Genomic DNA, 14,669 nt, shown 5'->3' with positions numbered 1-14,669 from the left:
TATGCATAATGGAATTCCCTAAAGGCAAAGAGAAAGAGGCAGTTTACTTGAAGAAAATCTGAACAAACCTATAACAAATATAGAGATAGAATCAGTAATCAAAACATATCCCACAAAAACAAAACCAAAAATTCAGGACCATATGGCTTCAACGGTGAATTCTACCAAATGTTTAAAGAACTAATATCAATCCTCTACAAATTCTTCTAAAACATAAAAGAGGAAGGAACACTTCCCAATTCATTCATTCTATGATACCAAAACCAGACAGAAAGATATTACAAGAAAAACAGATCAAATTTAAATTAAGATCTTTTGCTTGCTAAATTTGGAACTCAGATGATTATTTTTAAAACTACTCCCAAGAGGAACTTAAAAGCTGAGCTGAGGCTTAAAAAAAGACAATTACACCTAAAGTATAGTCTACCCATCTGAGCACGGCACTGTTAAGCACATTTTCCTCTAACTCTCCCCTTCCTCTGCCTTTGATGAACTCTGAAAAGTTATTCCACAGCAAAAGGAAATGCTTCAAACTCTAGTCACATCCTCTAATAAAAGTTTAACTCCTATGATCCAAACAAAAGGAGCAGTAAGGCCCATCACATGCGTGAGAGCTGGTACAAATTATATCCTCAATCTACTTTCCTTTTTTAGACATGGACTCAGACCTAGCTTATTCTTTCAAAGCCCATTCCTCTGTCAGTTGGATCGGATATAAGACTCCTTTCGGACTAATAAGGCAGCAAAAAATAACACTACCACCACTGGCCTACAGAGAATCATTGCAGCCAGGCCCCAGGTTAGAGATTCTGAATTAGCAGAAATAGAATTAATGCTTAGGAATCTGTATTTTTAAAATGACTTTTCCAGCGTTCTAGTCATCAGTCAAGTTTGGGAAGCTCTGATCCAGTAAACTGATATCAAAGACAGACCTCTATTTACAGCTTCCCTACAGCCAACCGCTTCTCACTTGAGTAAGTAAAATCAGTTAATGCCTTTGTCTAGATTTCCTCGCTACAAAATGGGGGTTGTGATTCAACCTTCACCACAGGATCAACTGACATGCATAGCAATGACCCTCTTTTTTTTTCTTTTTTTTTGCTGTACGCGGGCCTCTCACTATTGTGGCCTCTCCCGTTGCGGAGCACAGGCTCTGGACGCGCTAGCTCAGCGGCCATGGCTCACGGGCCCAGCCGCTCCGCGGCCATGTGGGATCTTCCCGGACCGGGGCACGAACCTGTGTCCCCTGCATCGGCAGGCGGACTCTCAACCACTGCGCCACCAGGGAAGCCCAGCAATGACCCTCTTAAAAGGAACCTGGTACTTGCTACACTTATATGTTTAGGACACAGTAATGTCAACTACTCTCATGACAATGGAATCAAATGAGATCTGTCAACATTATATTATCCACAGCTCCTCCCCCACAACCCAAACTTCTAGAGCCCACAAGGCTGTCGGTGTACAATAGCTCCCTTAACACAAAAGCCCTGATCTGTTTTACCACTTTTGGCTTCCCAGAAGGAATCTGACCCCCTGAATTAAGAATTTCTTTTAGGGCTTCCTAAAGCAACATGGCAACTTCCTATTCAGCAAGAGGACTAAAAAAGGAGTAAATCTCATCCATTTCCTCAACAAACTAGCTGAGAGGCAAGACAAACTTTTTAAAAGATGGGTTTGTATTACAATTACTTTGGAGAACAGATTCATAGCAGCATTATCCCTAATAGCCACAAAGTGGAAACATGATCACTGACTCATGAATAAATAAATAAAATGTGGTACAGCCATACAATGGAATATTATTCAACAGTAAAAAGAAAATACTAATACATGCTACAGCTTGGATAAACCAAGCTAAGAGAAAGAAGCCAGTCACAAAGGACCACACATTGTATGATTCCATTTATACGAAATGTCCAGAATAGACAAATCCATAGACAGAAAGTAGACTGATGGTTACCTAGGACTGGAGAGATTGAGAGAAATGAGGAGTGACTACCTACACAGGTTTCTTTTGGGGGTGATGAAAATGTTCTAAAATTGATTGTGGTGATGGTTGCACAATTCTGTGAATAGACGAAAAAACCACTGAATTGTATACTACAAAACAGTGAGCTGTATGGTATGTGAATTATATCTCAATAAAGCCATTATTTAAACTAAAAAAAAAGAAACTTTACGGCACTACCTACTAAAGCTTAACATATGTATTCCCTATGACCCACAAATTCCACTTCCAAATGTATACCTAATAGAAATGCATACATATATTTACCAAAAGACATGTGCTAGAATAAATCAGGATAGTGGTTTATTCCTGGGGAGTGGGGAGGTGAATAAGGATGTAAGGGGATATAAGGGGGTTTCTGTTAATGCTTTTTATAATCCGAGCACCAATTACATAGGTATGCTCACTTCTGAACATTTATACAACCGTACACTTAAATAACTGACACATTTTTCTGGATCTTATATTTCAATTGAGAATTTCTTTAAAGAGACATAAGAGATGTGTCTATAACCATAACAACAAAGGACAACAAAAAAACCAAATATGTAAAATAGCATAAGCTTCTGGAGGGCAGAGTCTATGACTCTTATGTGTCCCTCCAGTGCTCTGAATCTAAGGGTGCCCAGGAAATAGTCATTGAGAGAACACCCCTACCTCTATCTCCGTTCTAGGAGGGATGGAGTTCTCGGAACAAAAAGGAACAATTTAGTGCCACTCACCTGGGCTTTCTCTCTCTTTGCTCTGATCAGCGTGTCTTGGTAATGCTGGGCCACTCCTGCAAGGACCCCCTCGAGTTTAGCTGCAGGAATCTGCAGGGCCTGCAGAGTCTTTTGGGCATCACCTTCATCCAGGGCTTCATTAATTAAACCAATGGCTAAAATCCCTAAATATGAATGGACAAAAGGTTATTTTTTAGATTAAGAAATTGTATAAATAAAACAGTCTTTAAACATGGTAAGTGACCATAAATCCTCTATCCAAGAGTTACCATGATTCAAACTACAATTTGTCATCCATAATATTAAACAGCATTTAAATCTTTTTCCTTTAAATTTAGTGGTTTTTTTCAACTAAGTAAACTCCCTTATATCCATATTCCTATTGAAATCTCAAGTCCTTTTGTTTTATTTTTACTTGCCCTAACTTAAGAGTGATGAGGATTTTGATGAAACTGGCTTTATAAAGGATAGCTTTCAAGTACACTCCAATGTGTGATCAAAACCATTCTTGATTCACGAAAAGTCAAGAGTTCAAGGGATCTTAAAAGTCACCTAGTGGGACTTCCCTGGTGGCGCAGTGGTTAAGAATCTGCCTGCCAATGCAGGGGACGGGTTCAAACCCTGGTCCAGGAAGATCCCACATGCCGCAGAGCAATTAAGCCCCTGTGCCACAACTACTGAGCCCGCATGCCACAAATACTGAAGCCCATGCCCCTAGACCCCATGCTCTGCAATAAGAGAAGCCACCGCAGTGAGAAGCCCACGCACCACAACGAAGAGTAGGCCCCGCTCGCTGCAACTAGAGAAAGCCCGCACACAGCAACGAAGACCCAACGCAGCCAAAAAAAGAAATAAATTAAAAAAAAAAGTCACCTAGTTCAACATTTTTATAGAGAAAAAAGATGAGTCTTAGGAATCTCCTCTCCTACACCACACAGCAAACAAGTAAGAGACAGAGAATCAAAGCTCAGGGTCTCCTACTCCAAGGGAAGACTCTTCCCACTAAATCACTGAATACTTCTCACAGGAAACACTAATTAAAACTAGAAATAGTCACTCCTCAGGTATCTCATCCAACTGGACTACTTTTGTAAAGACTCTGTTGTATAATAAAAAATTTGGCTGGTCTTTGTCCCTGGTTTCTGGAAAGGAGGCTCTAAACCCTTGGAATTTCCCAAGCGATAGGAGTATCTTCATTATCCATAGTGGGCCCCTAGGACCACACCTGAGTTTATGCCAACCAGGTGACTGCTGGTGGGCCCCTAGAAACTTTTGGGATAGGGGCTGGTCACGCTGGAAAGACCAACCATGTGATTAGAAGATTGGGGCTTTGAGCCATGTGATCTCAGAATATCAGCCCAGCTATTCCAGGGAGGAGAAGCAGACTGGAAATTGAATTCAATTACTTGGCCAATAGCTGGCCATAATTCAATCCATTATTTGTATGGAACGAAGCCCCACTAAAAACTCTGGATATCCAAAGCTCAGGTGAGCTTCCCTGGTTGTGATACTCATCAATGGGCTAGGAGGGCAACACACCCTGAGGATACAGCAGCTTTGAATTTGGGACCCTACCAGACATTGCCCTCCTGTTCTCTTCTTTTGACTCATCCTGATTTGTATTCTTTACAATAAAACTATAACCGTAAGTATAGTGCTTTCCTGAGTTCTGTGAGTCATTCTAGCCATTATTGAACCTGAGGGGATAGAGGGAACCCCTGAATATATAGCCAGTTTTTCAGAAGTGTGGTGACCTGGGAACTCCAGAGATTAAGGCTGGTGTCTAAAGTGAGAGGAGTCTTGGGGAGGACTGTGCCCTCAATCTGTGCAATATGACCTAACTCCAGGTAGTCAGTGTCAGAACCACTTCTTATAATAGCATTTAAAAATAACAGATCATGTTCAATTCGCCTCCTGAAACTTGTAGTTCTTATTACATACTTATCTAATCATAGCAGTTGCTTGGTGTTTCGAAAACAATATACAACTGTAGCTTTTTGAGATAGATTTTTTTTTTTTTCCAATTTCCAAAAATCCTCCTGGGAGTAGTGTTTAGAACCAGCTCATGGAATCACATTATCTGTAACTGTGACATTATCTGGGGGGATGGGAAGTAGATTACTCACTCTCATGTTCCTCCTGCACCACAAGATTCACATGGTCCACACAAGCTTGGATGTCATTCCACGTAATAAATTCATTATTCTCTGCATCTGCTTGAGCTTTCAGTTTCATCAGCTCATCGAGATACCTGCTCCATTCCCCCAACAAAAGACAATGAAGTGCAACATAAGAAAAGAGACCTTCAGGATTATTTTGGTTGACAGGAATGAGAAGACATGGGGCAAAGGATCCAAGGAACAGAGATAGCTAAGGAACCCCAATAGCTTGATGTATTCTAGAGGTCAGCTTTGGGACCGAGGAGTTACCTTGAGCAAAGTGTAAAAATGCAAGGATATCACTTATTCCTAACGGCCTATTTATATTACATGTTCTAAATTCCAAGTAAGACCAACTCTGGAGTCAGTGGCAGCAGCTCAAGCAATCCCTCTAAAGACAAGAAAACAAGGCCATACACCAGCTAACAAACACAGAAGGAATGACAGATCAACAAATCACCATTCAGCAACTCTTACTGAAAGTATATGGATTTAGGCAAGGATTATCAATTGGGGTTAAAAATATTAGATGAATGGTTAATGGGCAACTGGACATTTTGATGCTGCAAAAGGTACAAAAATGATTATATTCTGGGGATTCCCTGGTGGTGCAGTGGTTGAGAATATGCCTGCCAATGCAGGAATCATGGGTTCGAGCCCTGGTCCGGGAAGATCCCACATGCCGCGGAGCAACTAAGCTTGTGTGCCACAACTACTGAGCCTGGGCTCCAGAGCCTGTGAGCCACAGCTACTGAAGCCCGCAGGCCTAGAGCCCATGCTCCGCAACAAGAGAAGCCACCTCAAAGAGAAGCCTGTGCACCGCAACGAAGAGTAGCCCCTGCTCGCCACAAACTAGAGAAAAGCCCACGAGCAGCAACGAAGACCCGAGGCAGCCAAAAAAAAAAAAAAGTTACATTAAAAAAAAAAAAATTATGTTCTGGTGATAAGGGAGAAAAATAAATATGCAATTGGAGGGATTAATGTCCCTTAGTATCTCTAATGGTGGGGACAAGCAGATTTTATATGCCTCTTGATATGAGAAAATATGAAACACACGTCGCCAAAAATATTTAATTGAATCTTGACAAGTCTTTAGACCTAATTTACAATTTACAGGAATAAACCAAATATTAGGAAGCAACCAGAATTGAAGGTGGGACATTTTATAGGACAACTGGCCCCATCTCTTTAATAAGTCAGTGTCATAAAGAAACGGACAATGCTAGATTAAAAGATACCAAAGGGACACAATAATCAGATGTTAACATGTGGTCCTGGATTGGATCCTGGTTTGAACAAACCAGCTGAAAAAACAAACAGTTTTGGAACAAGAAGTACGAAAATGGACTAGGTTTAGAAAGTATTAAAGAAGTACTGTTGATTTGTCAGGGTATAAGAGTGTTATTTTGGCTATATAATATCCTCATTGTTTTAAATAAGCATACTTATAAATTTAGGAGTGGAATGTTATATCTGTAATTTACTACAAAACCTTCAGCATAGTAAAGAATAAAATGTATCAAAATAGAAAAAATAAAAGACAATCACACTGAAGTCACAATGCCTACAAAGAAAATAAGAGTGTTGGCACACGAAAGACAGAGGTGACAGCTACCTAATGGATTCAACCCAGCACTCTGGGCACCCACCTCTGGCAGTTTTCTTCTTCAATATTGGTAAGGCCTGTAACTGAACTGCTCAACTGTTTCCATACTGTATTCATGTCTCCGGATTCCAGCGCCCTGTTGATTAGGGCCACCGATGACAACATCTCCACTGCAACAGAGAGCTCAGGATGGGTGAGGCTATGCTGTACAGAAAGTGAGGGGGGGAAAGAATAAGGAAAGACATTCTGGAATACCAAGGGAGGTCAGAAGTTTAATAAAACCATAACGAGTCTAAGTTTCCAGTAAAACAAAACAAACAAAAAAAACCCCTCTACCTAACTACACCAAGAAGTGGGTATTAAATTTTAAATTCACGTCCACTCTGTTTTGCTCACAAACAGCACAGGTTCAGTTAACTCACCTGAGGACTCTGTTGCTGCAGGGTAGCCAGTTCCTTCTGATAAAGATCGGCAGCAAATGGAAACACCTGGGGCAGCTGGGCTTCGGGATTCATTAGCTCCATAACAGTCTTCTCAGCAACACCCTTCTGGATTGCAGCATTGATCGCTGCCACTGCTGTCAGTCCTGGGTAGAAAACAAGGAGGTCACAAAGGCAGCTGGCTTTGAGAGGCCCGAGGGGAAGCAGATGCCAATTTTCACAGAAGAAAGTTATATTCTGTGGATAAGCTATTAGCCATGACGTTTGAAGTAGAACTTTCATCTTTAGAAAACAGCCTCCTTTGTATGAGGGTGAACTGCATGGTATGTGAACTACATCTCAATAAATCTGTCTCTAAAAAGCAGCCTCCTCTTCTCCTCACCCCTTTTTTCTTTCCACTCCAAATCATCCTGCCTGCCACCACTACGCTCTACCTAAGACATCCTTCCCCTACAGAGGGGAGCCTGGCAAAGAACTAGCTGATTAAGCTGCCATTCAAAGCTTTCCACAATCTTTCCAAGCATTTATCTTACACAACTCAGCCTAAAACATCTACAAAAATTTTATTCTACCCACTGTTCCATAATACATCTTTCACCTTCTGTCCCTCTGCTCACACTTCCTCTTCCCCTGTTGCCCCATATTAGGAACACCCTTCTCTCCTGTCTCTCAACATACAAATCTTGCCAATCAATCCCTAGTCCTGTCTCCTCCAGATGCTTCCCTAACCAACCACGTAAGCACGAGCTTCCTAGCCAAAGTGAGCCTACGCTGACTCCGGTTCTACTTTTAAAACTGGAGGAACCCTTCTGCCACCAAAGGTACCTGGTAGTTGACTGCAGCTAGTAGCCTTGGGGTGGGGTGAGGAATGACAGAATCTAACCTCAGGTCCCTCAACGACACAAAGCCACTTTCCTCCCCTACTCAGGATCTCAGTGGACACGCAGCTGAGAGGACTCTTACTTCTCTGATACTGCTGGGCAGCAGTGTTTGCGGCATCCACTCCAGACTGTAGCTCCTCCTTCTGCAGGGCCTCAGCCTGACCACCATGAGAAAAGCAAAGAACACTTAGGTAAAGATGACTCCTGCCTAGGCCTCCGGGCCTTGTAGTTCTCATATCTCAACAGCAGTCACTAGGGACAGAGAGCCACAGGCATAAGAGACAGCTTCAGGCTACACACAGCCAAAGCGGCAGCCTGAGCGAGAGCCGAATGCCCTTGTCAAATCTCGGGTAGAGTGACTCTCCTGATATAAGCACATTAAAAAGATATATTTTGTAAAGAGCATCAAAATGTTCTGAGATAAAATGTTTGTAGAATCATTAGCACATTAATGCTGCTTTCTCTGGCCAATGCTGAGGATTTGTAAAATGTATACTTGTCCTTATTTAGAAAAAGAAAAAAAAAAAAAGAAATCCCCTCATATTTGTTCTCAAAAAAGAAAACCATAAAGTCCCACACAGTCTACTCTTACTGCACATTAAGTACCTTCCCAGTGTTGGCCAGAGGAAACTCATCAGGTATGGTTTTTTAAAAGTGGAAATTCCTGAAGTAAGAATAAAAAATTTCAGGTTCTCCCCAATGGCTTTTAGTTGGGGATTTAAGGGACTTCAAGTGAAGGGGTGGTCAGATTCACTTGCCGGGATGGGCAATGTTTATTTTAAAAGACGATTTACAACTCTAAAAGCAAAAGAGAGCTGAAGACAATGTGTACTTTACCTGAGTATATTAAACAGCCTAATTCATCTGCAGGAGAAAAAGTTATATTGGGGGGAAAAAAAGCCCCATATATACCTTGACACAACAGCATGGGATTCAAAAGGATGTATATAAACTCTTGCAGGTGCAACTCAGGGTACTTTTACCTCTCTCTTCTGCTGTCTATCACTGAGGAGTTGCTTGAGGTACCAGTCACTATTCTGCTGCTGCAGTCCTCGAAGGCCCAGCGCTGGTGACTGCAGAATCTTGAACAAGGCCAGTGCAGATCCCTGCTTCAAAGCCAGGTCTATATTCGCTAACGCAGCAAACACTGAGGAGGAAAAAAGGCAAACGCTTAAGAAAAAACTATGTTAACATTATAGCCTAGAATATTTTTTCCTTCCTGAAAACCAATCCCAGTTCCAGATCAGGGAAATATAATTAGATAGCTTTTATTCTGGAGTATCACAGAAGCATTAGACTTTGGGGTTGGAAGAGAACCTTAAAGTCATCACATCCAGGGGTTCCCAGGTTGTTCAGATTTAACAGATTCCTGGACCACACCCCAGGCCTACTTAAAAGCTTCTAGATGCAGAGAGCTTGGCACCAATATGGGCAGCAATATAAGAGGCACCAATAACACATGCCTAAATTCCCTCTAAAATGCCAAGTCATTATCCAGACTAAACTACTATACGGGAGAAGGTATCCCACACAGCAATTTACTACATCTCTGGACAATTCTGTTTATAAAAATTGTTAAAGCTCCCACCCTAGAGTTGATACTTGAATACATCCAACCCCCTTCCCTGTGACTGTCTACTCCTGACTAAAGAACCTTAGTTCCTCCAACCATTTCTTATACAGCATCATTCTGAATCCCTTCATTATCCTGGTGTACTCTGGTGAATGTACTCTGCCCAAAGCAGTGCTTAGACATCAAGGCTGGTCTGACTGCGTGGAGTGGAAGGGGCTCTCTACACCACCTCAATATTCTCTACTTCTAGTCACAGAACCTGACGTCACACAAGGGCTTTATTATCCAACAGTAAAAATGCAGACTTTCCTTCATCTGAAAATGATAACAAAGATACCCTCCTCATAAGATTAAATAAAATCATATACATGAAAGTACTTTTATATTGTAAAATAAATAAGGTATTATTAAGTTGAAAGTCAACATATCGTACTTTCTGATTTCAGAAATGACAGCCACTGGAAAATCATAATTATTGTATTATTTTCAGCTTTCCTATTTTAGAAGAGAATATAGAGTTCGCCCTCCCATGTCCCACCCAGGAATGACCATATGATTTTACCACCAAAGTAGCAAAAAAAAGTCAATAATAAAATACTAAAAATTAAAATATTTGGGGCATAGCAGTATTTATCAATTTTAACTGTTTTCATTAGTAAAGAAACAAAAAGAAAATTAATGTAAGCTGTTATAAAGAAACAAAACAGTGCAAGAGAAAACAAAGTCTCAAACTAGAACTAAAAAATAACACCAAGAGGTGAAAGGATGAAAAGGTTAGATTCCTAAGAGACTGTCTCCTTCTTCCCAACATTCCCCTGCAATTCAGCTCACTGATCACCACACGAAGGAGGTGAGCAGCTCCTTGAATCATGGCTGCAGGTCTATGTGGCCATTAGCCAACTAAACAAGCATTTTTCAACAACACAGACCAAGGCACCTGCTGCAAACACAGCCATGAACAAAGCAGACAGGTTATCTCCATCTTCAGGAAGTTTTTGTAGTAGTGGGGGACAGAAAACAAAAGCAATATAGGTAACAAGCAGGTTTCCTCTACGTATGCAATGCAGAATCTCAGACTATCCATCTGCAAAGGCATCTGGTCAATTATGCTTTTACTAGAAATGTAAACTTACTACTTAAATATGTAAATATTTAAATGAACATTTACTAATACTATAAAGTTTACAACATTATTTAAACACTTTCTCCCACTATGCTTTAATTACCTAACTCTAATTTTCCTTATCCTACTTAACAAAAAATAAAAACTTTTTCTCATTTTTAACTATCTGGCCTGCAGCTTTCTTCTGGGGCAGCGTGAATGGCTTCTCAAGCCCTAGGGAAAGAATCTTATCTGTTATTACATTAAGATGATTCCCAGGACCTAAAGTCCTTCTATCTTCCTACCATACAACTTTCCCTTGTCTCAGACTTTCTCTACTATTAGGAAAAGCTTGTCCCCCTATGGGGAATTCTGCCTTATCCTCACCTTCTTAACTACCCTAAGAACCCCAGTGAAGGTTCAGATACAAACCTCGAGGAAAAGTCATCATTCTTTTCTTTATTCTATGACTGTACTTCACACACCTTTGGTTGCCTTGAAATTACTCACTGTATTGTTCTAACCAAGTTGCCCTGAAATTATTCATTTGACTATTTACCTTCCTCACTATACTGAAAGCTATTTGAGGGAATTTTTACTATTTTGCTCCTCTGACCACATGAGAACAATATGCATGAAACACTTTAAAAATATATACATATGTTTCTCTCCTTATAAGTTTATAACGGACTCTAATACAATTAGCCAGGTAGGGCTATAAGGCTAAAAAATCCCAGACAACATGGTAGAGAAAAAATCCCTTAGTAAATAAAAGAGTATTTTACGCGGTGTATGCAGCAGGAAATGTGCTGGACTTTCTTCTCACACAGAGAACTAACTACAAGGGCATTCTGGTTTATACTTGCTGACTTAAGTAGTATTCATACAGATACAGCACAACAAATCACCCATACGTGAATGGAACTATCACTCTGTTCAGAAAGCTATTATCCTAAATGAGCCAGAATGGAACAGAATACAAAGACTCCTGGTCAGGATTTAGAACTCCCTATCACATGGAGTTGGTAAAATCTTATAAATTCACTCCAGTTATTCAGAGTATTAGTTCAAGTGAGAAACTGGGATCTCCAAAGGAACGAAGAGGACACTGATTACTTTTACTATTATTATTATCTTGATCAAGATAAGATCAAGTCTGGTTGAATCAAGCAAGGTTTTTTAGTTCTTTTGGTGAGTCTAACCCTATTATTCTAGGAATTATGAGGATTTGAAAAGCAGAACTCAGAAGTAAACTCTACTTTAAGTTTATAAATGTGTCAGAAACAAAAAGCAAGCAATTAAGACAATACATAATTAAGAACAAAATTGTGTGGTTTAGCATATAAATGCAGTAGGACATGTGAAAGGCAAGTATATTGTGAGCTAGGATGGGCACTGAGGTGAGAACTGAGCTGAATCTTGAATGATGGGTATAATTTGGATTAAGTAAGAGATGAGGCGTGAGGGCATTACAATGGCGAGATTACATGATTAACAAAAGTGATAATAATATTGTTTACTGACTGCTTACTAAATACCAGGCAATTGACATACATTATCTCATCATTCGTATAATGATTCTATGCCACACATACCCAATTCCCACAGCTATTACTACGAGGGCAAGAGATCAAATCCCAGTTCTGAACAACTCCATAGCCATTTTTCATGAGTCATGAAATAAACAATGAATATGGGAGACAATTAGGCACATGAGTTTCTATAGAGTTATATGCATAAAATACTACATAAAGAACTCCACCAGGCTAGGGATCTGCCTTTTGTCTGGCAAGTAATAAGGAACTAATGCAGGTTCTTTTGAAGAAGAGTAACAAAATGAAAATGACACTTTTAAGAAATTAGTTTTTCAAAAGTGTGCAACATACACAAAATCAATATGAACAGTACAATCTCATTTTTGTTTAAATATATGTTTTGAAGGATATGTTAAAAATATCAAGAGTGGTTATCCTAGGTGATGGGGTCTAATTTTTTGTTTGTTGTTTATTTCTGGATAACTTGTATTACTCTTTAAAAGAAAAACAAAACTATATAGGAAAATAGGGACTTCCTTGGTGGTGCAGTGATAAAGAATCCGCCTGCTAATGCAGGGGACACGGGTTTGATCCCTGGTCTGGGAAGATCCCACATGCTGCAGAGCAACTAAGCCCGTGCACCACAACTACTGAGCCCGCGAGCCACAACTAGTGAGCCCGCACGCCACAACTACTGAAGCCCGTGTACTCTAGGGCCCGCATGCCGCAACTACTAAGCCCGTGTGCTGCAACTACTGAAGCCCATGCGCCTAGAGCCCGTGCTCTGCAATAAGAGAAGCCACCACAATGAGAAGCCCGTGCACCGCAATGAAGAGTAGCCCCTCTCACTGCAGCTATAGAAAGCTCATGTGCAGCAACGAAGACCCAACGCAGCCAAAAATAAATTGTTCTTTTAAATTTAAAAATAAATAAATAAATAAAAACAGGAAAATGAAATCCCTATTCAGATTTAGGTGTCTAACACAGGGTGAAAGAGTGAAACCGTAGCCAAAAAATCCAGTTTGTAAGTTACAGTAGATGAATAGATGGAGGAGTGGGGGCCTCTCTGAGGACAATGGTAGCCCAAAGAGAAGACGTATGAACACAAAAGACTTAAGTAAATGAGTAACAGTTCCTAAGCAAACCCATGAATGTCTGAAATAAACAAACTTAAACCATGCCATAGGTCCAAGAAGAGATCAACAGCTGCCACATTATTCTGTAACATTCTTTTAGGTGCCTGATGTGGGGACATACTTACTGTTGACTTTATTTATATTGCCTTGAATTTCAGCTTGAGTGAGCAGCTCCTCATAAACGTCCCTCTCTCTCTCAGAGCTTTCTGTCTGAAGATGAATAAGAAAGTGTAACTAAATTAGCTCAGGTCTCTAAGAAGACCACAGAAATATATTTGTGCTCCTCCCCCACCATTACAGAACCAACAGCAAGTAAGGGTGTGGCTTAAAATCCTTAATAAAGAAAAGAGCAGAATGCTACACAACTGTAACTAAACACATAAAAAGCAGATCTGGGCTTCCCTCGTGGTTCAGTGGTTGAGAGTCCGCCTGCCGATGCAGGGGACACAGGTTTGTGCCCCGGTCCGGGAAGATCCCACATGCCATGGAGCGGCTGGGCCCGTGAGCCATGGCCGCTGAGCCTGTGCGTCCGGAGCCTGTGCTCCACAACAGGAGAGGCCACAAAAAAAAAAAAGCAGATCCACTTGTAAATAACAAGCCCAGGGGTTCTTCCAGAGTCAGGCAAGAGAAGGAAGCACTGGTGAACCCTGCCCTGCTCACTTGTGAGTCTGCATCCTTGCCTCAGACCTGAGCCAAACAGGTACATCCAGGGATTAGATCGCAGAGCCTGTCACTGGTTTGCACAAAACTCAAGAAGGAAGCAGAAGTCAAAATAGAATCTAATACCAAAAGACTACATACTGGGTAACTCCATTTCACTTATATAGAATTCTAAAAAAATAAACTAAAGTGATCGAAAACAGACTGGTAGTTGCTGGGGTCAGGGGTGGGGAGTACGAGGAGGTACAGACTGACTGCAAAGGGGAGACGTGGGAACTTTTGGGGTGGTTACACATCCATATACATTTGTCAAAACCCATCAAACTGTACACTTTAAATGGTTGAATTTTACTATATGTAAATTAATACCTCGATAAAACTGATTTTTAAAATGGAGTCATATCAAACAGTGAAAGAATATAAATCAGTTAGAAAGATCAAATGTTCCATTTTTACCCTGTTTTTAGCATTTGTCATTTTGTCCTGCTTGGCCTGGTAAAGTACATCCTGGTAAGTGGAAGCCAGGGGCTCTTCAAGGTTCACAAGCATGGCATTGGGATTTTTCAAAGCTGCAAACGTGTCAGCTGAAATTCTATGGTCAATAGCTTCATTAATGGCAATAACGGCAGCATGTACTAAAAAAAAAAAAAATTCAAAACATAGAACACTAAGGTTATACAAAGTAAAGGATATACATTACACATTCAAACACTGCAACCCCCTATCACAGAAAGAGGCTCCTTTTCATAGAGGGAGGGGTTAGAGGACCCCCAGATCTTCAAGCCCAGTCTTTTTCCTCTGATGCACAAACCCACAGCTCGGCCTGTGATCCATGTCTGAAATG

General features: G+C 40.7%; 1 protein-coding gene across 3 annotated transcripts in view; it reads right to left on the bottom strand.

Moving 5' to 3' along the window:
* IQGAP1 (IQ motif containing GTPase activating protein 1) overlaps positions 1–14,669 on the bottom strand; it is a 102,239-nt gene that overhangs the window by 37,557 nt on the left and 50,013 nt on the right. For all 3 annotated transcript variants that reach the window (XM_030878563.2, XM_060293813.1, XM_060293814.1), the window contains exons 8-15: positions 14,282–14,460; positions 13,291–13,375; positions 8,803–8,966; positions 7,902–7,977; positions 6,921–7,084; positions 6,542–6,702; positions 4,860–4,984; positions 2,734–2,897 (exon numbers count right to left, since the gene is read on the bottom strand). In XM_030878563.2, coding sequence (XP_030734423.1) covers positions 2,734–2,897; positions 4,860–4,984; positions 6,542–6,702; positions 6,921–7,084; positions 7,902–7,977; positions 8,803–8,966; positions 13,291–13,375; positions 14,282–14,460 — 1,118 coding nt within the window. The remainder of the gene's footprint in view (positions 1–2,733; positions 2,898–4,859; positions 4,985–6,541; positions 6,703–6,920; positions 7,085–7,901; positions 7,978–8,802; positions 8,967–13,290; positions 13,376–14,281; positions 14,461–14,669) is intronic.

The sequence above is a fragment of the Globicephala melas genome, chromosome 2 (genome assembly GCF_963455315.2).
Source record: "Globicephala melas chromosome 2, mGloMel1.2, whole genome shotgun sequence".
Lineage (NCBI taxonomy): Eukaryota > Metazoa > Chordata > Mammalia > Artiodactyla > Delphinidae > Globicephala > Globicephala melas.
Note: the sequence above shows the minus strand (reverse complement) of the source record. Positions and strands in the feature narration are given on the sequence as shown.